The following is a 22759-nucleotide window of genomic DNA, read 5'->3' as shown; positions in this document are numbered from 1 at the left end:
ATATAATTGATTCTTGCATATCTTGCCAAGCCAAGCTGACCACTTTAGGCCCAGCAAATTCAGCTCCTTGGAAAGAGATCCATACTATTCACAATACTGGTTCTTCGTTGTCTACGAAAACGTTATGCAATTTCTTGACGGATTTTAAGGAGGGAGAACGCACGATGGATGCTGACGAACGAAATGTGATCAAAATAAGTCACATGAAACTCAGGTGACCTACTATTCTGTAAGAGAAATTACTTCTTGTCGCTGTTTTTTCACCGTCATACCAAATCTGATGAGATATACTGTAGGTCAGGTGATCATTGCAGCTTGATACATTTTCAAAAAAGATATGCAATCGAACATTGAATTGTTGTTATTTTGCATGTATTAGTATATATTTAATTTGAAGCAATTGATTAACATTGTATCATTTTAATTTGGTTACCTGCTACAGTAGTTGTCGTCACTTCCGTAGTAATTGGTTCAGTTGTCGTAGTTGGTTCAGCGGTTGTCGTTGACGACTCAGTTGTCGTAGTTGGTTCAGCGGTTGTCGTTGACGGCTCAATTGTCGTAGTTGGTTCAGCGGTTGTCGTTGACGACTCAGTTGTCGTAGTTGGTTCAGCGGTTATCGTTGACGACTCAGTTGTCGTAGTAGTACCTGCGGTTATAGTTGAAAATGTAAACAACCAAATCAACTTTTTAAAAATGATCAAAGCAGTCATTGCCTTTCAGCGGCGACAACTAATCTAAAACACCACATTATTTCATTTACTTCTTAGATATTGTTTCTGCCCTCAAAAAGATTTTAGTTACATCTCGTAGTTTTTATGAATAATTAATGAGGCTGATTTTCAAAGCTTTGGTCAAAAGGTTCGATATTTACGCGTCTGAACAATATCATTATTTCTTATTTTTACACACTTGTGTTTGAATTTTCAATTTTCAATACGTCATCGATACATTTAATGTGTTAACATACATAAACATATATACAATCGCTGCTCGTCTGTATCAACGGAAAACTTTGTCAAACAAAGGACAAATTCAAACGTGTATTTGTTATTAAGTATAAATATCGCTAAACAATTTGCCCAAAGACCTAACTGGCAATTTATTGGATATATATAGCAAGACAAATCATCTCCCTCTGGTTTGTTTTCAATTTTAATATTAATTTTATATCAGGGAACTGATACCTTTGTCAAACTAAGGGTAAAATTAATAAAGCATTCAGAGACAGTTATTTGTTAACATTTCCATTTGCTCTGCATTGCCACTATATAACCATACCAAACAATATAAAAAGATATCAGATCATAATTCTCAAACAATTCCCATTGTTGAGGTGATATAAAAAAAACATGTTCGTGACGTCGTGGTAACCCATCCGTGCTACCGGATTAAAAAACCCAATTGATTAATTTAACTCGCAACAAGTTATGTAGTTATGTTGTATAAAAGGTGAATAAACAAGAACAGGTCGCATTGTCAGACAGTGCCAAATTTGACTTTGAAATACGATAACAGTTTGACAATATAAGACAAATTTAAATTAAAAACGGAAACATAAGTATTAAACTGCCTTCTTCGGATAGTTATTGTCCTATAAATCATACAGGATTGCAGATAAAATAATCATAACGCACTAACGCGCGTTATCTAATTTGTCTGCAATCCTGTGAGAATTATAGGACAATAACTTCCCAAAAAAGGCATTTTAATGTTTAAATATAAAACATAGACATATTTTTGAAGAGATTACCTGCTACCGTAGTTGTGGCTTGTTCAGCGGTAGTTGTTGCTTCGGTGGTTGTGGTTTGTTCAGTAGTTGTGGTTGGTTCATCAGTGGTTGTGGTTGGTGCTTCTGTAGTTGTGGTTGGTACTTCAGTAGTTGTGGTTGGTGCTTCAGTGGTTGTAGTTGGCGCTTCAGTGGTTGTGGTTGGTGCTTCAGATGTTGTGGTTGGTGCTTCAGTAGTTGTGGTTGGTACTTCAGTGGTTGTGGTTGGCGCGTCAGTGGTTGTAGTTGGTGCTTCAGTAGTTGTGGTTGGCGCTTCAGTGGTTGTAGTTTGTACTTCAGTAGTTGTGGTTGGTACTTCAGTGGTTGTGGTTGGCGCGTCAGTGGTTGTGGTTGGTGCATCGGTGGTTGTGGTTTGCTCAACGGTTGTAGTACCTGCAGGTATTGTTAATAATGTGAACAAACATACTAGTATTAACGATAGTATATGATGTAAATGTCCTCCAGAGTCGAAACAGTTTTGCGAAGTTTTGAAAAACAATTCTGGATAGCTATCGTTAGTAACATCAGCAGATGTTTCTTTAATACCTGAAAAATAAGTGCGCATGAAATAGGTCAAAGTTTTCAAATTTGTATATATATATGTGTGTTCGAAACTATGAAAATTTTACATAACAGTAGCATACGTACCAACATTTTTTGTTGGTATTAACTTGGTTTAAACTTTGTTTTACTCAAATTTTGTTTGACAATACATCGAAATACATGTTTTATAAAACAGAAAAGGAAACAAAAACAAGTGTCGTGACACTTATGTAAATTTGTTACCTGCTTAGTAATCAGCTTTTCAACACTAGCTACAAGAATGAAGTAATATGTACAATAGAATAATTACGGGAATAGGGGAGGGGGTAATGGATTGGTATGCAGTGGAAACCAGGAATGAATAACATATCAATATACATATGATCATCAGATGGTAATATCATATTGCTCTATTGCGATGAGTATGTTGAACACGATTCTGTAAAATATAACAATGGAATAGTAGATGAAAATGTCAGCAGTCCTGTAAGTGGACACTCGAAAAAGGTTAAAATGTATATACAAGTTACATAGAATAAATCACCACTAAATCAACTATTGACAAAATTAGTATGTCACAAAGCACCGCCATGATTATTAAAAACGTTGCAGTTCACATACTAGCCATCACACTTATCAAATATAAGTCCATAAAACACTTTCCCGCCTCGTCCCTGGTATTAACCTAAACCTTCATCAAACTAAGGCAGATTAGAATTAACAAGCTATTCCTTTAAACAACCAAAAATGATAACAAGATAACGTTTCTGCAAATTGAATCATCAAATTAATGCATTTCTTCACGATTGTTAACCAACACTGTCAAAAACAAGACTGTATCGTATATTGAATGACCAGTCAATGGTATTTTTGTGGGAGACAACAGTGACACGGACATCGACGATGACACTGCATTCCAGGAAACACAAGTGATAAATAGGGCGTGGATAACGGAAGACACACTCATAGGAGAACAGATCTTCTAGGACCAGCAATGACAGTTTCAGTCACATCGTATTCCTAGGCTATATCCCGTGTCACTGGAGCAGCTGTCCCACGCACATTAAACTTTGATGTGAGCGTAACGCTGCAGATGAAACATCCACACATTTACTAAAGCCAAGTGAATAATTACATTTTGCTTGAGTACAAGCATTCCTCAATTCGAGATAGTATTGTTTGTATTTGAGCGGTGCACGTTATGACACCTCAACTGAATATTTAGTTGTTTTGTAGTTGTGGTAGGTTCAGCGGTTGTTTTGGCTTCAGTAGTTGTGGTAGGTTCAGCGGTTGTTGTGGCTTCAGTAGTTATGGTTTAGTCAATGGTAGTTGTTGCTTCAGTGGTTTTGATTAAAACTGTCGCAAAGAATATATTGCTATTTTCTAAGGATGAATACAAGTCAATTTTACTTGACATATTTATTTTCATTGTATTAGATGCAAGCTCTTTACAAACATTATTATATGAATGTTATATTTTGGTATCAACGGACAGTTAAGTAATCAATTTAAGTATGAAGTAAGAAAGTGTCTATTTAAACATTTAACAATTCTGTTGACGTAGCGTAAATTTTTTCTAGACTCAGCAATGGCGGTAAATGTCAAAAAAATAAAATTCATATCGAACTTGTTCCGAAACAGGTTTTAACATATAGCAGATGGGGAAAGGTATATACTATCCCTGTTCACCTAAAACAGTTGCACTGTTCAGATCAAATGGATGCTTAATTTCACGTTATTCATGCTAAAGAAATACAATTAAAACTGCAAGTTTTAAGCCAATCTTGGGAACAAATCGTCTGACAGCAAATTGAACCAAGTCGATTAAAAAAAGAAAATAAAAGCAGTTGAAATATACATTTCTATACGCACAACATTGTAAGTTGTTATATTTCATACATTATTACATCAACATGTAGTATGAATTGAGAAGAGAAGTAAATTTGCAAGGCTGTACCTGCTACAGTAGTTGCAGTTATTTCAGTAGTTGTTGTGGCTATAGTACTTGTAGATTGTTCAATGGTCGTTGTTGCTTCAGCAGTTGTGATTGCTTCAGTAGTTGTGGTTGGTGCAACGGTTGCGGTTGCATCAGTTGTTGTGATTTGTTCAGTGGTAGTTGTTGGTGTAAGGGTTGTTGTTGCTTCAGAAGTTGTGATTGCTTCAGTTGTAATGATTTGTCCAATGGTAGTTGTTGGTTCAGTAGCTTTGGTTTTTGCAAGGGTTGTTGTTGCTTCAGAATTTGTGGTTGCATCAGTGGTTGTGATTTGTTCAGAGGTAGTTGTTGGTGCAACGGTTGTTGTTGCTTCAACAGTTGTGGTTGCATCAGTTGCAATGGTTTGTCCAGTGGTAGTTGGTAGTTCAGTAGTTGTGGTTGGTGCAACGGTTGTTGTTGTTTCAGTAGTAATTGTTGCTTCAGTTGTTGTGGTTTGTTCATTGGTTGTTGTAACTGCGGATGTTGTGGTAGGTGCAACAGGTGTTGTGGTGTTGGTAGTTGTGGTTGTTGGGAAAGCTGTAGTATCTACAGTTAAAGGTAATTATGTTAAAAGTAGAGTGGGAATTTTGTTTTTGAAAACCTGTAAATGCCTATAAATTATGATAATATTATTAGCAATTTTCGAATACAGAGAAATTGACCTAACATTACTAGAATACCCCGCTATTTCTCGTTCTTAAATATTTTTGTAAATTGATAATTTGATTGATACAGGCACTTAATTGTGCATTGATACAATTGATAAATAGAAGTGTGCATATATGTTTTTAACAGATTTATAATATACCATTTCATTTTCAAGCGTTACCTGCTTCCGTAGTTGTGGTTGTTTCAGGAGTAGTTGTTGGTTCAGTAGTTGTGGTAGGTACAACAGTTGTTGTGGTTGGTTCAGTGGTCGTTGTTGCGTCAGTAGTTGCGGTTAGCTCAGTGGTTGTGGTTGGTGCAGTGGTTGTTGGTGATTCAGTGGTAGTTGTTGCTTCAGTAGTTGTTGTTGTGGCAGTAGTAGTTGGTGTTTCAGTAGTTGTGGTAGGAGCAACAGTTGTTGTGGTAGGTTCAGTGGTCGTTGTTGCTTCAGGAGTTGTAGTTGGGGCAGTGGTTGTTGTAGCTTCAGTATTTGATGTTTGTTCAGTAGTAGTTGGTGTTTCAGTAGTTGTGGTAAGTGCAACAGTCGTAGTGGTTGGTTCAGTGGTCGTTGTTGCTTCAGTAGTTGTGGTTGGGGCAGTGGTTGTTGTAGCCTCAGTAGTTGTTGTTGATTCACTATTAGTTGGTGTTTCAGTAGTTGTGGAAGGTACAACAGTAGTTTTGGAAGGTGCAACAGTTGTTATGATTGGTTCAGTAGTCGTTGTAGCTTCGGCAGATATTGTAGTATCTATAGTTATAGCATATTTTGTCAGTAATCAATTGAGAAATGTATTTTGAAAACCTGTGAATTGTTGTAAATTATAACAACATCGTTAGCATGTGTTAAGAATAGCGCTCCCTCACTGTGTTATGATATTGTTATCAATGCGTCGTTTGAGTTTGGTAGAATGATACGTGTAGCTGAGTTCAACAATCAATGTTTTTTATGTGTAAATAAAACGAAAGTGTAAATGTCGCCATTTTCTTAGTTTTGATATATGTTTATTTGTCTTTATTTTATTTTCATTGTATCATTTTAAAACTCTTCTCAATCATTATCATACTAAAGCTATGTTCTGGTTTCAACTTATACAGTTACAAATAACCAATTTAAATATCAAGAACGAAAGTGTATGTCTAAACATTAACAGTTTTGTTCACGTAGCGTAACAGAGTAAACGTTTACTACATGATATGGTTACTCTATCCCATTTAGGACACACAAAAGTCGTACTTATGTCAAAAGGGTGGAAACTGATGTCGAACATGTACCGAGATATGTTTGAAAAATAGCATTCGGGGAGAGGAACCTCTAACATTCCTGTTCACGCTAAATATTTGCATTGTTTAGAAAGAAACGGAAACAAATAAAATCTACAAGTTAAAAGCAGCCAATCCTGGGAACAGATATCCCGTCAGCAGTTTGCTATATTATTTGACGTCAAATAACCAGTTTACGAAAAAAATATAATATGAAAATATAATGATCAAAAGAAAGAAAATCAAAGAAATTGACATATACTGATAAAATGATCAATACACGCCCGAAAGTCTGATTAGTTATATTGTTTAGACAAGTACATCAATATTTTGTATGGATTTAGAGTTTTACTTTCAAGGTGTTACCTGCTTGAGTAGTAGTTGATGCCTCGGTAGTTGTGGATGGCTCAATTGTAGTTGTTGCTTGAGCAGTTGTGGTTGGCTCAGTGGTTGTTGTTGCTTGAGTAGTTGTGGTTGGGACAGTGGTTGTTGTTGCTTGAGTAATTGTGGTTGGATTAATGGTAGTTGTTACCTGAGTAGTTGTGGTTGGCTCAGTGGTAGTTGTTGCTTGAGTAGTTGTGGTTGGCTCAGCGGTAGTTGTTACCTGAGTAGTTGTGGTTGGGACAGTGGTTGTTGTTGCTTGAGTCATTGTGGTTGGATTAATGGTAGTTGTTACCCGAGTAGTTGTGGTTGGCTCAGTGGTAGTTGTTACCTGAGTAGTTGTGGTTGGCTCAGTGGTTGTTGTTGGCTCAGTGGTAGTTGTTGTTGGCTCATTGGTAGTTGTTGCTTGAGTAGTTGTTGTTGGTTCAGTGGTTGTGGTTGGTTCAGTGGTAGTTGTTGCTTAAGTAGTCGTTGTTGGTTCAGTGGTTGTGGTTGGTTCAGTGGTAGTTGTTGCTTAAGTAGTCGTTGTTGGTTCAGTGGTTGTGGTTGGTTCAGTGGTAGTTGTTGCTTGAGTAGTTGTGGTTGGCTCAGTGGTTGTTGTTGGCTCAGTGGTAGTTGTGGTTGGCTCATTGGTAGTTGTTGCTTGAGTAGTTGTTGTTATTGGTTCAGTGGTCGTTGTTGCCTGAGTAGTTGTGGTTGGCTCAGTGGTTGTTGTTGGTTGAATAGTTGTGGTTGGCTCAGTGGTTGTTGTTTCTTGAGCAGTTGTGGTTGGCTCAGTTGTTGTTGTTGCCTGAGTAGTTGTGGTTGACTCAGTGGTAGTTGTTGCCTCAGTAGTTGTGGTTAGCTCAGTGGTAGTTGTGGATGACACACCGGTAGTTGTGGTTGGCTCAGTGGTAGCTGTGACCTCTATAGTTGTGGATGGCACACTGGTAGTTGTGGTTGGGACAGTGGTTGTTGTTGCTTGAGTAGTTGTGGTTGGTTCAGTGATAGTTGTTGCCTGAGTAGATGTAGTTGGGGCAGTTGTTGTTGTTGCTTCAGTCGTTGTGGTTGGCTCAGTGGTAGTTGTGACCTCTATAGTTGTGGTTGGCTCAGTGGTAGTTGTGACACCTATAGTTGTTGTTGGCTCAGTGGTAGTTGTGGTTGGGACAGTGGTTGTTGTTGCTTGAGTAGTTGTGGTTGGCTCAGTGGTAGTTGTTACACCTATAGTTGTTGTTGGCTCAGTGGTAGTTGTGGTTGGGACAGTGGTTGTTGTTGCTTGAGTAGTTGTGGTTGGCTCAGTGGTAGTTGGTGCTTGAGTAGTTGTGGTTGGTACACTGGTAGGTGTGGTTGGCTGAGTAGTGGTTGTTGCTTGGGAAGTTGTTGTTGGTTCTGTGGTTGTCGTTGACGGCACAGTTGTAGTAACTAGAGTTATTGTAGATGATGGAAATACTCGAATGAGGAAATTATCTTAAATCCAGTAAATGTCTCTAAATCATGACAATATTGTTTTGCAAAGAAAGGTCCCTCTAGCTGTTGTGACTATTGTACGAAGAAAGAAATATGTTTAGCTTTGGAAAGTTATGCTAGTAGCCGGTTTCAAATATATTTGATATATATATTTATATCAATATGCAACCTCTTTACAAACATCATTATACAAAAGTGATGTGATAAAATCAAATAAAACATTTTCAAATAAATAATTGAAGTATCAAGTAAAAAGTGTCTGTCTGAATAACTAACAATTCGGTTCACATAGTGTAACAAAATATGTGCTTACTACACGATATGTATCTATGTCCATTTAGGCAAATGTCCAAATAATAAAACTCACATCGAACCTGTTTCAAAACAGACATGGAAATGTAACTATAACATCCATGTTCACGTGTAACATTTGTATCGTATAGATCAAACAGATATTTTGTTTTCAATTTTCCCTCGTGTTAATCGACAAAGATAAATCACAACTACAAATGTTAAGCTAGTCTTTGGAGCCCATTTTGACGAGAAATAATTCACAGAAAATACAAATCAATGGGGACTTCTTCTGAACAATCTAATAATTCGACTGCAAAAGCAATACCAGTTATTAAAATATATTTATAAGCCGATTATTACACGGACAAGATACATGTAGTTAATTGTTATCAAGTCCATATTAATGCCTCATAATGATATATGAATTTCGTAATACAGCATCTTTTCAATGCGTTACCTGCTACAGAAGTTGTGGTTGGTGCTTCAGATGTTGTGGTTGGTACTTCAGTGGTTGTGGTTGGTGCCTCAGTAGTTGTGGTTGGTGCTTCAGTGGTTGTGGTTGGTGTTTCAGTAGTTGTTGTTGGCACTTCAGTAGTTGTGGTTGGTGCTTCAGTGGTTGTGGTCGGTGCTTCAGTAGTTGTGGTCGGCACTTCAGTGGTTGTGGTTGGTGCTTCAGTGGTTGTGGTTGGCGCTTCAGTGGTTGTGGTTGGTGCTTCAGTGGTTGTGGTTGGTGCTACAGTAGTTGTGGTTGGTACTTCAGTGGTTGTGGTTGGTGCTACAGGAGTTGTGGTTGGCACTTCAGTGGTTGTGGTTGGGGCTTCAGTGGTTGTGGTTGGTACTTCAGTGGTTGTCGTTGGTGCTACAGTAGTTGTGGTTGGTACTTCAGTGGTTGTGGTTGGTGCTACAGTAGTTGTGGTTGGTGCTTCAGTGGTTGTGGTTGGTGCTTCAGTGGTTGTTGTTGGCACTTCAGTAGTTGTGGTTGGTGCTTCAGTGGTTGTTGTTATCATTTCAGTGGTTGTGGTTGGAGCTTCAGTAGTTGTGGTTGGTGCTTTAGTGGTTGTTGTTATCACTTCAGTGGTTGTGGTTGGTACTTCAGTGGTTGTGGTTGGTGCTTCAGTAGTTGTGGTTGGTGCTTCAGTAGTTGTGGTCGGGGCTTCAGTGGTTGTGGTTGGCACTTCAGTGGTTGTGGTTGGAGCTTCAGTAGTTGTGGTTGGTACTTCAGTGGTTGTGGTTGGTGCTTCAGTGGTTGTGGTTGGCACTTCAGTAGTTGGGGTTGGTGCTTCAGTGGTTGTTGTTATTACTTCAGTGGTTGTGGTTGGTGCTTCAGTGGTTGTGGTTGGCACTTCAGTAGTTGTGGTTGGTGCTTCAGTGGTTGTTGTTATCACTTCAGTAGTTGTGGTTGGTGCTTCAGTGGTTGTGGTTGGTGCTTCAGTAGTTGTGGTCGGTGCTTCAGTAGTTGTGGTTGGCGCTTCAGTAGTTGTGGTTGGTGCTTCAGTGGTTGTGGTTGGTGCTTCAGTGGTTGTGGTCGGTGCTTCAGTAGTGGTTGTTGGTTCAGTTGACAGCACAGTTGTAGTTGTTGTACCTGCAGTTGTAATTTATCAGAGAAACAATAACAAGAATAAATATTGTAGAGTCTTCAAACAAAACCATTGGACATTTCTGTTATTGAAATATATTACTTACCGTCAATGTACTGTTGAGTGTAATTAATGCATTTTTATATCAAGCAGTAGGATATTAGCATCTGAATTGTCATCAACAGATACGCATGCGAAATTAAGAATAAATGGCGAAAACTATCGCCAACATGCTGGTTGTTTTTAGAAAATATACAACGTATTTGTGTAGATACCGTTTGCATGTTTCAGTAGTGTGGGTAATGCAGTAGTTGTAAAATTAGGTTATGTTTAGGTTTGTTGGTTATGTAGATGTGGTTTGTTGGACGGTTACATTTACGTTAAAAATTGTGGTAGCTGATATGATGTGGTATACTTCATCGGTTGTTGTTTCTTTGTAGTTTTGGTATGTTGACCAGTTAAACTTTATTGATAGTTCGGTAAATAATGTTGCTTAATAGTTTTTGTATTGCTTAACTGGTCACGATTGCTGCAGTATTTGTTAGTTGATCCAGCGATTGTGTTTTGTTAAGAAGTTGTGATTCCTCACGTAGTTTACGTTGCTCCAGCTTTTGTGGTTGATACAGTAGTTGTTGTTGCTCCAAAGTTTAACTTAAGTTGAAAAGTTGTAGATGTAGAAAGTTCAGTGGAAGTATACTACATGTATTTACATCAGTAACAATTGTCCAGGGAAACAACTTTTGCTTGATGTCGTTCAATAAGTTACCTGTTTCAGTATTTGTGGTTATTTCTGACAACAGTTGTAGTCAATAATGAAAATAACCGAGAAAGGATGAACAATTTTAGACGTTTTAAATATTTTTTATTATCGGCATAATCATGTACCATTTTTTTTTTGAATATGTCAATGCCTCTCATTATCGGCAAAAAGCGTCGTTTGACGTTTGGGCAAACTATGCAAATGTATGTGTTAAGTTTATGACAACTATGGTAAGGAATGAAGATAACCATTTTGTATTTCTCTAAGATTTATATTTGTTCAACTTATTGCTGTTATTGTGTGATATTTAACTTGTTACAAACTTTACCTTATACGAAGGCTATTGTTTGGGATACACTGATAACTTTCATTCGAAAAGAAATAAATCTCAATACCACTTAAGAACCAATTATCTTTAGTAAATAATGACCACCGCTTATCCAACAAAAGATTTACTGCAGCATATCTTTGTTTCGTTCATGATAAGAGTATAATTTTGAACACATTACCTGCTTGAGTAGTTGTTGTTATTGGTTCAGTGGTTGTTGTTGCTTGAGTAGTTGTCGTAGGTTCAGTGGTAGTTGTTGCTTGAGTAGTTGTGGTTGGTTCAGTGGTTGTTGTTGCTTGAGTAGTTGTGGTTGGTTCAGTGGTAGTAGTGGTTGGCTCAGTGGTAGTTGTTGCTTGAGTAGTTGTGGTTGGCTCAGTGGTAGTTGTTGCTTGAGTAGTTGTGGTTGGTTCAGTGGAAGTTGTTGAAGGAACAGTTGTAGTTGTAGTAACTAAAGTTTTTGTCAATAATGAATGTTATCAAAAAAAACATTTAAAAAATAGTTTAATGCCCCTCATTATCGGGAAAAAGCGTGTACGATTTTCACGAAGACGATTGACGTTTAAGCAAATGATGCAAATCAATGTGTTTAGTTGATGCGATTGCTGGTAAGGAATAAATATGAATATGTTGTAAATTAAAAAAAAAAAAAGATAAAAAGGAAATTTATCTTTGTTCAGCTCATTTCTGCTATTGTGTGATATTCAACTTGTTACAAACTTTACCGTATACGAAGGCTATTGTTTGGAATACAAAGTGTACACTGATAACTTTCATTCTTAAAGAAATCAGTATCAGTACCACTTAAGAAGCATTTATCTACCACCGTTTAACAAACCAAAGATTTACTGCATCATATATTTGTTTCGTTCGTGATAACTTGTGAGTTATTCTAAATATAAAATCCATTAACATTTGGCACCAGTACGTAAAAACAGTATACATTTGAAGACATTACCTGCTTCAGTAGTTATTGTTGTTGCTTGAGTAGTTGTGGTAGGTTCAGTTGTAGTTGTTGGTTCAGTGGTAGTTGTTGTTTGAGTAGTTGTTGTTGGTTCAGTGGTTGTGGTTGGTTCAGTGGTAGTTGTTGCTTGAGTAGTTGTTGTTGGTTCAGTGGTTGTGGTTGGTTCAGTGGTAGTTGTTGCTTGAGTAATTGTTGTTGCTTCAGTGGTGGTGGTTGCTTCAGTGGTTTTTGTTACTTCAGTAGTTGTTGTTTGTTCAGTGGTAGTTGTTGCTTCAGAAGTTGTGGTTGGTTCAAATGTTGTTGTCGAGGACACTGCTGTAGTTGTTGTTTCTGCAGTGGTTGCGTATTATGTAAATAACCGAAAAATGGTGACTGATCTATCAAAGTCAATTACTCGCTTACAATATTCCAGAGAAACAACTGGCGTTAGAAGTTTTCCCTATAATTATTCGATATATTTGAACGATATTAGAAGCCGACTTTTATAATAGGTTTTAGATATTTGGGAACGAAACAATTTTTATTTTATAATATTGACTGTCATGGAATAATATGCATTTTTGTCAAGACCATTACCATTCGAAGGTTATATTATCGTAATTTCTTGAAATATTATCACAAAAAGTTATAAGCAAGTATACAAGCATTCAGTTACTCGTTGCATTCGTTAAACAAAGTGAGTATTTTCGGCATCATATAGCTTTCCACCATTAAGAGCTCATTAGTTATAATAAATTTCAAAATAATGATAATTAATATCCAAGGGTCTCAACAGATAAGTAAATATACCAGGTATAGCAGATGGGGTTACATTGTTTTGGCCTATAGAATTTTTTTTTTTTTTTTTTTTTGCGTTTCACGTACATAGTACAACAAGAAATGGACGTAAAATGTGTCCGCCACCCTAAATGACAATTATTCCAGTTCGAACGAACGACCTTGTGATATCAGATAATGGCTGGAAATGTGCAGCACGGAAAAATCCTTTTACAAATCTAGCAGATCGATGAAGAATGTCAAACAAAATGACTGAAAACTAACGATAAGTTGCAAAACTATCAAGAAAACAATTCTAAATCGACATTTAATATCAATATTTCAAAATACATATCATTTTCAAGACGTTACCTGCTTCAGAGGTCGTACTTGTTGCTTTATTTGTTGTGGTTGGTGCTTCAGTAGTTGTGGTTGGTGCTTCAGTAGTTGTGGTTGGCGCTTTAGTTGTTGTGGTTGGTGCTTCAGTAGTAGTGGTTGGTGCTTCAGTAGTTGTGGTTGGAGCTTCAGTGGTTGTGGTTGGCGCTTCAGTTGTTGTGGTTAGTGCTTCAGTAGTTGTGGTTGGAGATTCAGTGGTTGTGGTTGGCGCTTCGGTAGTTGTGGTTGGTGCTACAGTGGTTGTGGTTGGTTTGTCAGTGGTTGTGGTTGGTGCTATAGTAGTTTTTGTTGGCGCTTCAGTGGTTGTGGTTGGTTGTTCAGTAGTAGTGGATGGTGCTTCAGTAGTTGTGGTCGGTGCTTCAGTGGTTGTGGTCGGTGCTACAGTAGTTGTGGTTGGTGCTTCAGTGGTTGTGGTTGGTGCTACAGTAGTTGTGGTTGGTGCTTCAGTGGATGTGGTTGGCGTTTCAGTAGTTGTCGTTGGTGCTAGAGTAGTTGTTGTTTGTGATTCAGTGGTTGTGGTTGGTGCTTCAGTAGTTGTGGTTGGCGCTTCAGTAGTTGTCGTTGGTGCTTCAGTAGTTGGGGTCGGTGCTTCAGTGGTTGTGGTCGGTGCTACAGTAGTTGTGGTTGGAGCTTCAGTAGTTGTGGTTGGCGCTTCAGTAGTTGTGGTTGGCGCTTCAGTAGTTGTCGTTGGTGCTACAGTAGTTGTTGTTTGTGATTCAGTGGTTGTGGTTGGTGCTTCAGTAGTTGTGGTTGGCGCTTCAGTTGTTGTTGTTGGTACTTCAGTAGTTGTGGTTGGTGCTTCAGTGGTTGTGGTTGGCGCTTTAGTTGTTGTGGTTGGTACTTCAGTGGTTGTGGTTGGAGTTTCAGTAGTAGTGGTTGGTGTTTCAGTTGTGGTTGTTGCTTCGGTGGATGTGGTTGGCGTTTCAGTAGTTGTGGTTGGTGCTACAGTGGTTGTGGTTGGTGCTTCAGTGGTTGTGGTTGGTCCTTCAGTAGTTGTGGTTGGCGCTTCAGTTGTTGTAGTTGGTGCATCAGTGTTTGTGGTTGGCGCTTCAGTAGTTGTGGTTGGTGCTACAGTGGTTGTGGTTGGTGCTTCAGTAGTTGTTGTTGGCGCTTTAGTTGTTGTGGTTGGTGCTTCAGTAGTAGTGGTTGGTGCTTCAGTAGTTGTGGTTGGAGCTTCAGTGGTTGTGGTTGGCGCTTCAGTTGTTGTGGTTAGTGCTTCAGTAGTTGTGGTTGGAGATTCAGTGGTTGTGGTTGGCGCTTCGGTAGTTGTGGTTGGTGCTACAGTGGTTGTGGTTGGTTTGTCAGTGGTTGTGGTTGGTGCTATAGTAGTTGTTGTTGGCGCTTCAGTGGTTGTGGTTGGTTGTTCAGTAGTAGTGGATGGTGCTTCAGTAGTTGTGGTTGGCGCTTCAGTTGTTGTGGTTGGTGCTACAGTGGTTGTGGTTGGTGCTTCAGTAGTTGTGGTTGGTGCTACAGTGGTTGTGGTTGGTGCTTCAGTTGTAGTTAATGACACAGTTGTACTTGTAGTATCTTCAGTTGTTGTTGATAAAGGTAAGAATCGAAATAGGATAATTTCTCTTTCTATTTATAAATGTCTTTTACTTTCAACAAAATCGTTTATTACTTTTGAAATCTAACATTGTTTTGTTTTGTTTTGTTTTTTTAAGTACTTCTGGTTAGTGATGGAGAATGATACTTGAATCTGATATTTATTATTACTGTAATTGCATTGGGTAATTCTCGCAGATTCATTGCAAATCGTATTTTAAAATATTGACTGTCATAGAATGATATGAATTTTTGACAAGACCATTATCATACGAAGGTTATGTTGTTGTATTAAGAGAACATTTCTTGAAATATTATCAACAAGAAGTAATAAGCAAGTATACAAGTATTCAGTTATTCGTTGCATTCGTTAAACAAAGTGAGTATTTCCAGCACCATACAGCTTTCCACCATTAGGAGCTCATTTGTTTTATTAAATTGCAAACTAATGAATAAGGATAATAAGTATCCATGGGTTTCAAAAGATAAGTAAAAATACCAATTATAGCAGATAGGGTTACATTGTTTTGGCTTGAACAAATGATAATTGTTTTGGTTTTTTTTGAGTTTGACGTACATAGTGCCACAAGAAATGGACTTAACATTTGTGAGCCACCCAAAAGGACAATTATTCCAGTTGAACGACCGAACGACCTTGTGACAATAGATAATGGCTAAAAATCTGAAATATGGAAAATTCCTTTTATAAATGTAGAAGATCGATGAAGAACGCCAAACAAAGTGGCTGAAAACTAACGATAAGTGGCAAAAATCGTACACAAAAACAATAATGGCTATCAAGAAAACATTACTTAATCGACATTTCATATCAATATTTCGAAATACATATCATTTTCAAGATGTTACCTGCTTCAGAGGTCGTGCTTGTTGCTTCAGTGGTTGTCGTTGGTGCTTCAGTAGTTGTGGTTGGTGTTTCAGTGGTTGTGGTTGGTGATTCAGTGGTTGTGGTTGGTGCTTCAGTGGTTGTGGTCGGTGCTTCAGTAGTTGTGGTTGGCGCTTCAGTGGTTGTGGTTGGAGGTTTAGTGGTAGTGGTTGGTGGTTCCGTTGTTGTGGTTGGAGGTTCAGTGGTTGTGGTTGGTGTTTCAGTGGTTGTGGTTGGGGATTCAGTGGTTGTGGTTGGTGCTTCAGTTGTTGTGGTTGGTGCTTCAGTGGTTGTGGTTGGCGCTTCAGTGGTTGTGGTTGGAGGTTTAGTGGTAGTGGTTGGTGCTTCCGTTGTTGTGGTTGGAGGTTCAGTGGTTGTGGTTGGTGCTTCGGTGCTTCAGTTGTTGTGGTTGGTGGTTGTGGTTGGAGGTTCAGTGGTTGTAGTTGGTGCTTCAGTAGTTGTGGTTGGTGCTTCAGTTGTAGTGGTTGGAGCCTCAGTGGTTGTAGTTGGTGCTTCAGTAGTTGTGGTTGGTGCTTCCGTAGTTGTGGTCGGTTCAGCAGTTGTAGTCGATGGCACAGTTGTACTTGTAGTATCTACAGTTGTTGTTGATAAAGGTAAGAATCGAATTAGGATAAATTCTCTTTCTAGTTATAAATGTCTTTTAGTTGCGACAAAATCGTTTATTACTGTCGAAATCTAACACTACTTTTTGTTTTGTTTTTTGAGATGAATCTTTTTAGTCTTTGAGAAAAATACTAGAATCTGATGTTGATTATTTCTGTAATTGCATTGGGCAATTCTCGTAGATTTATTGCAAATTGTATTTTAAAATATTGACTGACATAGAATGATATGAATTTTTGACAAGACCATTACCATACGGAGGTTATTTTGTAGTATTAAGAGAACATTTCTTGAAATATTATCACCAAAAAGTAATAAGCAAGTATACAAGCATTCAGTTATTCGCTGCATTCGTTAAACAAAGTGAGTATTTCCAGCACCATATTGCTTTCCACCATTAGCGGGTCATTAGCTTAATGAAATTGCAAAATAATGAATAAGGATAAATAGTATCCAAGGGTTTCGAAAGATAAGTAAAAAATACCAGTTATAGCAGATGGGGTTACATGGTTTTGGCTTGAACAAATGATAATTGTTTTTTGTTTGCGTTTCACGTACAAAGCGCCCCAATAAATGGACGTAAACACAATTAATCAAGTTGAACGACAGAACGACCTTGTGACATCAGATAATGGCTGGAAATGTGCAGCTTGGAAAAATCCTTTTACAAATCTAGAAGATCGAGGAACACGGCCAAACAAAGTGACTGAAAACTAACAATAAGTTGCAAAAATCGCACACAAAAGCATTACTGGCTATCAAGAAAACATTACTTTATCGACATTTCATATCAATATTTCGAAATACATATCATTTTCAAGACATTACCTGCTTCAGAAGTCGTGCTTGTTGCTTCAGTGGTTGTGGTTGGTGCTTCAGTAGTTGTGGTTGACGCTTCAGTGGTTGTGGTTGGTGCTTTAGTGGTTGTGGTTTGTTTTTCAGTGGTTGTTGTTGGTGATTCAGTGGTTGTAGTTGGTGCTTCAGTGGTTGTTGTTGGCGCTTCAGTAGTTGTAGTCGGTGCTTCAGTGGTTGTGGTTGGTGCTTCAGTAGTTGTGGTTGCCGCTTCAGTGGTTGTGGTTGGCGCTTCAGTAGTTGTGGTTGGCGCTTCAGTGGTTGTGGTTGGCGCTTCAGTGGTTGTGGTTGGTGGTTCAGTGGTTGTGGTTGGTGCTCCAGTGGTTGTGGTTGGTGCTTCAGTGGTTGTGGTTGGTGCTTCAGTGGTTGTGGTTGGTGCTTCCGTGGTTGGTGCTTCAGTAGTTGTGGTTGGTGCTTCAGTTGTAGTGGTTAGAGCCTGAGTGGTTGTAGTTGGTGCTTCAGTAGTTGTGGTTGGTGCTACAGTAGTTGTGGTTGGAGCTTCAGTGGTTGTGGTTGGTGCTTCCGTAGTTGTTGTTGGTGATGCAGTGGTTGTGGTCGGTTCAGCAGTTGTAGTTGATGGCACGGTTGTACTTGTAGTATCTACAGTTGTTTTTGATAAAGGTAAGAATCGAATTAGGATAAATTCTCTTTCTATTTATATATGTTTTTTTGTTGCGACAAAATCGTTTATTACTGTGGCAAATTAACATTCATTTTTTGATATTTTTTTTAGATGAATCTGTTTAGTCTTTGAGAACGATACTAGAATCTGATGTTTATTATTTCTGTGATTGCATTGGGCAATTCTCGCAGTTTTATTGCAAATCGTATTTTAAAATATTGACTGGCATATAATGATATGCATTTTTGTCAGGACCATTATCATGCGAAGGTTATGTTGAAGTATTAAGAGTACATTTCTTGAAATATTATCAACAAAAAGTAATAATCAAGTATACAAGTATTCAGTTATTCGTTGCATTCGTTAAACAAAGTGAGTATTTCTAACACCATATAGCTTTCCACCATTTCGGGCTCATTAGCTTAATTAAATTACAAATTAATGAATAAGGATAATTAGTATCCAAGGGTTTCGAAATAAAAATAAAAATAGCAGTTATAGAAGATGGGGTTACATTGTTTTGGCTTGAACAAATAATAATTTTTTTTTTTTTTTTTTTGCGTTTTTCGTACATAGTGCCACAAGAAATAGACGTAAAATTTGTGAGCCACCCAAAAGGACAATTATTCCAGTTGAACGACCGAACGACCTTGTGACATTAGATAATGGCTAAAAATCTGAAATATGGAAAATTCCTTTTATAAATGTAGAAGATCGATGAAGAACGCCAAACAAAGTGGCTGAATACTAACAATAAGTGGCTTAAATCGCACACAAAAGCATTAATGGCTATCAAGAAAACATTACTTAATCACCATTTCATAACACTATTTCGAAAAACATCATTTTCAAGACGTTACCTGCTTCAGAAGTCGTGGTTGTTGCATCCATTGTTGTGGTTGGCGCTTCCGTGGTTGTGGTTGGAGATTCAGTGGTCGTGGTTGGTGCTTCAGTTGTTGTGGATGGCGCTTCAGTGGTTGTTGTTGGAGCATCAGTGGTGGTGATTGGCGCTTCAGTGGTTGTGGTTAGTGCTTCAGTTGTTGTGGTTGGCGCTTCAGTGGTTGTGGTTGGCGCTTCAGTAGTTGTGGTTGGTGCTTCCGTAGTTGTGGTTGGAGCTTCAGTGGTTGTGGTAGGCACTTCTGTGGTTGTGGTTTGAGCTTCAGTGGTTGTGGATGGTGCTTCAGTGGTTGTGGTTGGTGCTTCAGTGGTTGTGGTTGGAGCTTCAGTGGTTGTGGTTGGCGCTTCAGTGGTTGTGGTTGGTGCTTCAGTTGTTGTGGTTAGCGCTTCAGTGGTTGTGGTTGGCGCTTCAGTAGTTGTGGTTGGTGCTTCCGTAGTTGTGGTTGGCGCTTCAGTGGTTGTGGTTGGTGCTTCAGTTGTTGTGGTTGGAGCTTCAGTGGTTGTGGTTGGCGCTTCAGTAGGTGTGGTTGGTGCTTCCGTAGTTGTGGTTGGTGCTGCAGTTGTAGTCGATGGCACAGTTGTACTTGTAGTATCTACAGTTGTTGTTGATAAAGGTGAGAATCGAATTAGGATAAATTCTCTTTCTTTTTATAAATGTCTTTTAGTTGCGACAAAATCGTTTATTACTGTCGAAATCTAATATTCATCTTTTTATTGTTTTTTTTAAATGAATCTGTTCAGTCATGGAGAACGATACCAGAATCCGATGTTGGTTATTTCTGTGATTGTATTGGGCATTTTTCGGAGATTTATTGCAAATCATATTTTAAAATATTGACTGACATAGAATGATATGAATTTTTGACAAGACCATTACCATACGAAGGTTATGTTGTAGTATTAAGAGAACATTTCTGGAAATATTATCAACAATAAGTAATAAGCAAGTATACAAGCATCAAGTTATTCGTTGCATTCGTTAAACAAAAAGAGTATTTCCGGTACAGTTCATATAGCTTTCCACCATTAAGACCACATTTGTTTAATTAAATTGCAAAATAAGGAATAAGGATAATAAGTATCCAAGGGTTTCGAAAGATAAGTAGAGATACCAGTTATAGCAGATGGGGTTACATTGTTTTGGCTTGAACAAATGATAATTGTTTTTTTCTTTGCGTTTCACGTACATAGTGCCACAAGAAATGGACGTAACATTTGTGAGCCACCCAAAAGGACAATTATTCCAGTTGAACGAACGAACGACCTTGTGACTTCAGATAATAACTAAAAATGTGAAACACGGAAAATTCCTTTTATAGATCAAGAAGATCGATAAAGAACGCCAAACAAAGTTGCTAATACTAACAATAGGTGGCTAAAATCGCACACAAAAGAATTAATGGCTATCAAGACAACATTACTTAATCAACATTTCAAAACAATATTTCGAAAAACATATCAGTTTGAAGACGTTACCTGCTTCAGAAGTCGTGGTTGTTGCTTCAGTGGTTGTGGTTAGAGCTTCAGTGGTTGTGGTTGGAGCTTCAGTGGTTGTGGTTGGTGCTTCAGTGGTTGTGGTTGGTGCTTCAGTAGTTGTGGTTGGAGCTTCAGTGGTTGTGGTTGGAGCGTCAGTGGTTGTGGTTGGAGCTTCAGTGGTTGTGGTTGGTGCTTCAGTAGTTGTGGTTGGAGCTTCAGTGGTTGTGGTTGGAGCTTCAGTGGTTGTGGTTGGAGCTTCAGTGGTTGTGGTTGGTGCTTCAGTAGTTGTGGTTGGAGCTTCAGTGGTTGTGGTTGGTGCTTCTGTAGTTGTGGTTGGTGCTTCCGTAGTTGTGGTTGGTGCTGCAGTTGTAGTCGATGGCACAGTTGTACTTGTAGTATCTACAGTTGTTGTTGATAAAGGTAAGAATCGAATTAGGATAAATTATCTTTCTTTTTATAAATGTCTTTTAGTTGCGACAAAATCGTTTATTACTGTCGAAATCTAATATTCATATTTTTATTGTCTTTTTTTAAATGAATCTGTTTAGTCATGGAGAACGATACCAGAATCTGGTTTTTATTATTTCTGTGATTGCATTGAGCAAGTCTCGGAGATTTATTGCAAATCATATTTTAAAATATTGACTGTCATAGAATGATATGAATTTTTGACAAGACCATTACCATACGAAGGTTATGTTATTGTATTAAGAGAACATTCCTGGAAATATTATCAACAAAAAGTAATAAGCAAGTATACAAGTATTCAGTTATTCGTTGCATTCGTTAAACAAAGTGAGTATTTCCAGCACCATATAGCTTTCCACCATTAAGAGCTCATCAGTTTAATTAAATTGCAAAATAATGAATAAGGATAATTAGTATCCAAGGGTTTCGAAAGATAAGTAAAAATACCAATTATAGCAGATGGGGTTACTGTACATTGTTTTGGCATGAACAAATGACAATTGTTTTTTTCTTTGCGTTTTACGTACATAGTGCCACAAGAAATGGACGTAAAATTTGTGAGCCACCCAAAAGGACAATTATTACAGTTGAACGAACGAACGACCTTGTGACATCAGATAATGGGTAAAAATGTGAAACACGGAAAATTCCTTTTATAAATGTAGCAGATCGATGAAGAACGCCAAATAAAGTGACTGAATACTAACAATAGATGGTTAAAATCGCACACAAAAGAATTAATGGCTATCAAGACAACAATACTTAATCAACATTTCATAACAATATTTCGAAAAACATATCAGTTTGAAGACGTTACCTGCTTCAGAAGTCGTGGTTGTTGCTTCAGTGGTTGTTGTTGGAGCTTCAGTGGTTGTGGTAGGCACTTCAGTGGTTGTGGTTGGAGCCTCAGTGGTTGTGGTTGGAGCTTCAGTGGTTGTGGTTGGAGCTTCAGTGGTTGTGGTTGGTGCTTCCGTAGTTGTGGTTGGTGCTGCAGTTGTAGTCGATGGCACAGTTGTACTTGTAGTATCTACAGTTGTTGTTGATAAAGGTAAGAATCGAATTAGGATAAATTATCTTTCTATTTATAAACGTCTTTTAGTTGCGACAAAATTGTTTATTACTGTCGAAATCTAATATTCATATTTTTATTGTTTTTTTTTAAATGAATCTGTACAGTCATGGAGAACGATACCAGAATCTGGTTTTTATTATTTCTGTGATTGCATTGGGCAATTCTCGTAGATTTATTACAAATCGTATTTTAAAATATTGACTGACATAGAATGATATGAATTTTTGACAAGACCATTACCATACGGAGGTTATGTTGTAGTCTTAAGAGGACATTTCTTGAAATATTATCAACAATAAGTAATAAGCAAATAAACAAGCATTCAGTTATTTGTTGCATTCGTTAAACAAAGTGAGTATTTCCAGCACCATATAGCTTTTCACCATTAAGAGCTCATCAGTTTAATTAAATTGCAAAATAATGAATAAGGATAATTAGTATCCAAGGGTTTCGAAAGATAAGTAAAAATACCAATTATAGCAGATGGGGTGACATTGTTTTGTCTTGAACAAATGATAATTGGTGGGGTTTTTTGCGTTTTACGTATAGAGTGCCACAAGAAATGGACGTAAAATTTGTGAGCCACCCAAAAGGACAATTATTACAGTTGAACGAACGAAAGACCTTGTGACATCAGATAATGGGTAAAAATGTGAAACACGGAAAATTCCTTTTATAAATGTAGAAGATCGATGAAGAACGAGCTTCAGTGGTTGTGGTAGGGACTTCAGTGGTTGTGGTTGGAGCTGCAGTGGTTGTGGTTGGCACTTCAGTGGGTGTGGTTGGCACGTCAGTGGTTGTGGTTGGTGCTCCCGTGGTTGTGGTTGGTGCTTCATTGGTTGTGGTTGGTGCTTCATTGGTTGTGGTTGGTGCTTCATTGGTTGTGGTTGGTGCTTCATTGGTTGTGGTTGGTGCTTCATTGGTTGTGGTTGGTGCTTCATTGGTTGTGGTTGGAGCTTCAGTTGTTGTGGTTGGAGCTTCAGTTGTTGTGGTTGGCACTTCAGTGGTTGTGGTTGGAGCTTCAGTTGTTGTGGTTGGCACTTCAGTGGTTGGGGTTGGTGCTTCAGTGGTTGGTGCTTCAGTAGTTGTGGTTGGCGCTTCAATGGTTGTGGTTGGAGCTTCAGGGGTTGTGGTTGGTGCTTCGGTAGTTGTGGTTGGTGCTTCTGTAGTTGTTGTAGGCGCTTCAGTTGTTGTGGTCGGTGCTTCAGTGGTTGTGGTTGATGCTTCAGTTGTTGTGGT

General features: G+C 38.2%; 2 protein-coding genes across 2 annotated transcripts in view; both read right to left on the bottom strand.

Annotated features, from left to right (window-relative positions):
- LOC110448026 (mucin-4-like) overlaps positions 1–15728 on the bottom strand; it is a gene marked incomplete at its 5' end in the record, with an annotated part of 93474 nt that extends 77746 nt beyond the window's left edge. Inside the window, 6 exons of the mRNA XM_021494057.1 lie at positions 434–646; positions 1751–2158; positions 8761–8827; positions 9689–9885; positions 13058–14608; positions 15494–15728. Coding sequence (XP_021349732.1) covers positions 434–646; positions 1751–2158; positions 8761–8827; positions 9689–9885; positions 13058–14608; positions 15494–15728 — 2671 coding nt within the window. The remainder of the gene's footprint in view (positions 1–433; positions 647–1750; positions 2159–8760; positions 8828–9688; positions 9886–13057; positions 14609–15493) is intronic.
- Positions 15729–15905: 177 nt separating this feature from the next.
- LOC110448025 (mucin-5AC-like) overlaps positions 15906–22759 on the bottom strand; it is a 62097-nt gene continuing 55243 nt past the window's right edge. Inside the window, exons 7-10 of the mRNA XM_021494056.1 lie at positions 21266–21475; positions 17323–17585; positions 17027–17153; positions 15906–16102 (exon numbers count right to left, since the gene is read on the bottom strand). Coding sequence (XP_021349731.1) covers positions 15906–16102; positions 17027–17153; positions 17323–17585; positions 21266–21475 — 797 coding nt within the window. The remainder of the gene's footprint in view (positions 16103–17026; positions 17154–17322; positions 17586–21265; positions 21476–22759) is intronic.

This window comes from Mizuhopecten yessoensis, unplaced genomic scaffold (assembly GCF_002113885.1).
Source record: "Mizuhopecten yessoensis strain PY_sf001 unplaced genomic scaffold, ASM211388v2 scaffold3799, whole genome shotgun sequence".
NCBI lineage: Eukaryota > Metazoa > Mollusca > Bivalvia > Pectinida > Pectinidae > Mizuhopecten > Mizuhopecten yessoensis.
This window is presented reverse-complemented; position numbering and strand designations above follow the sequence as displayed.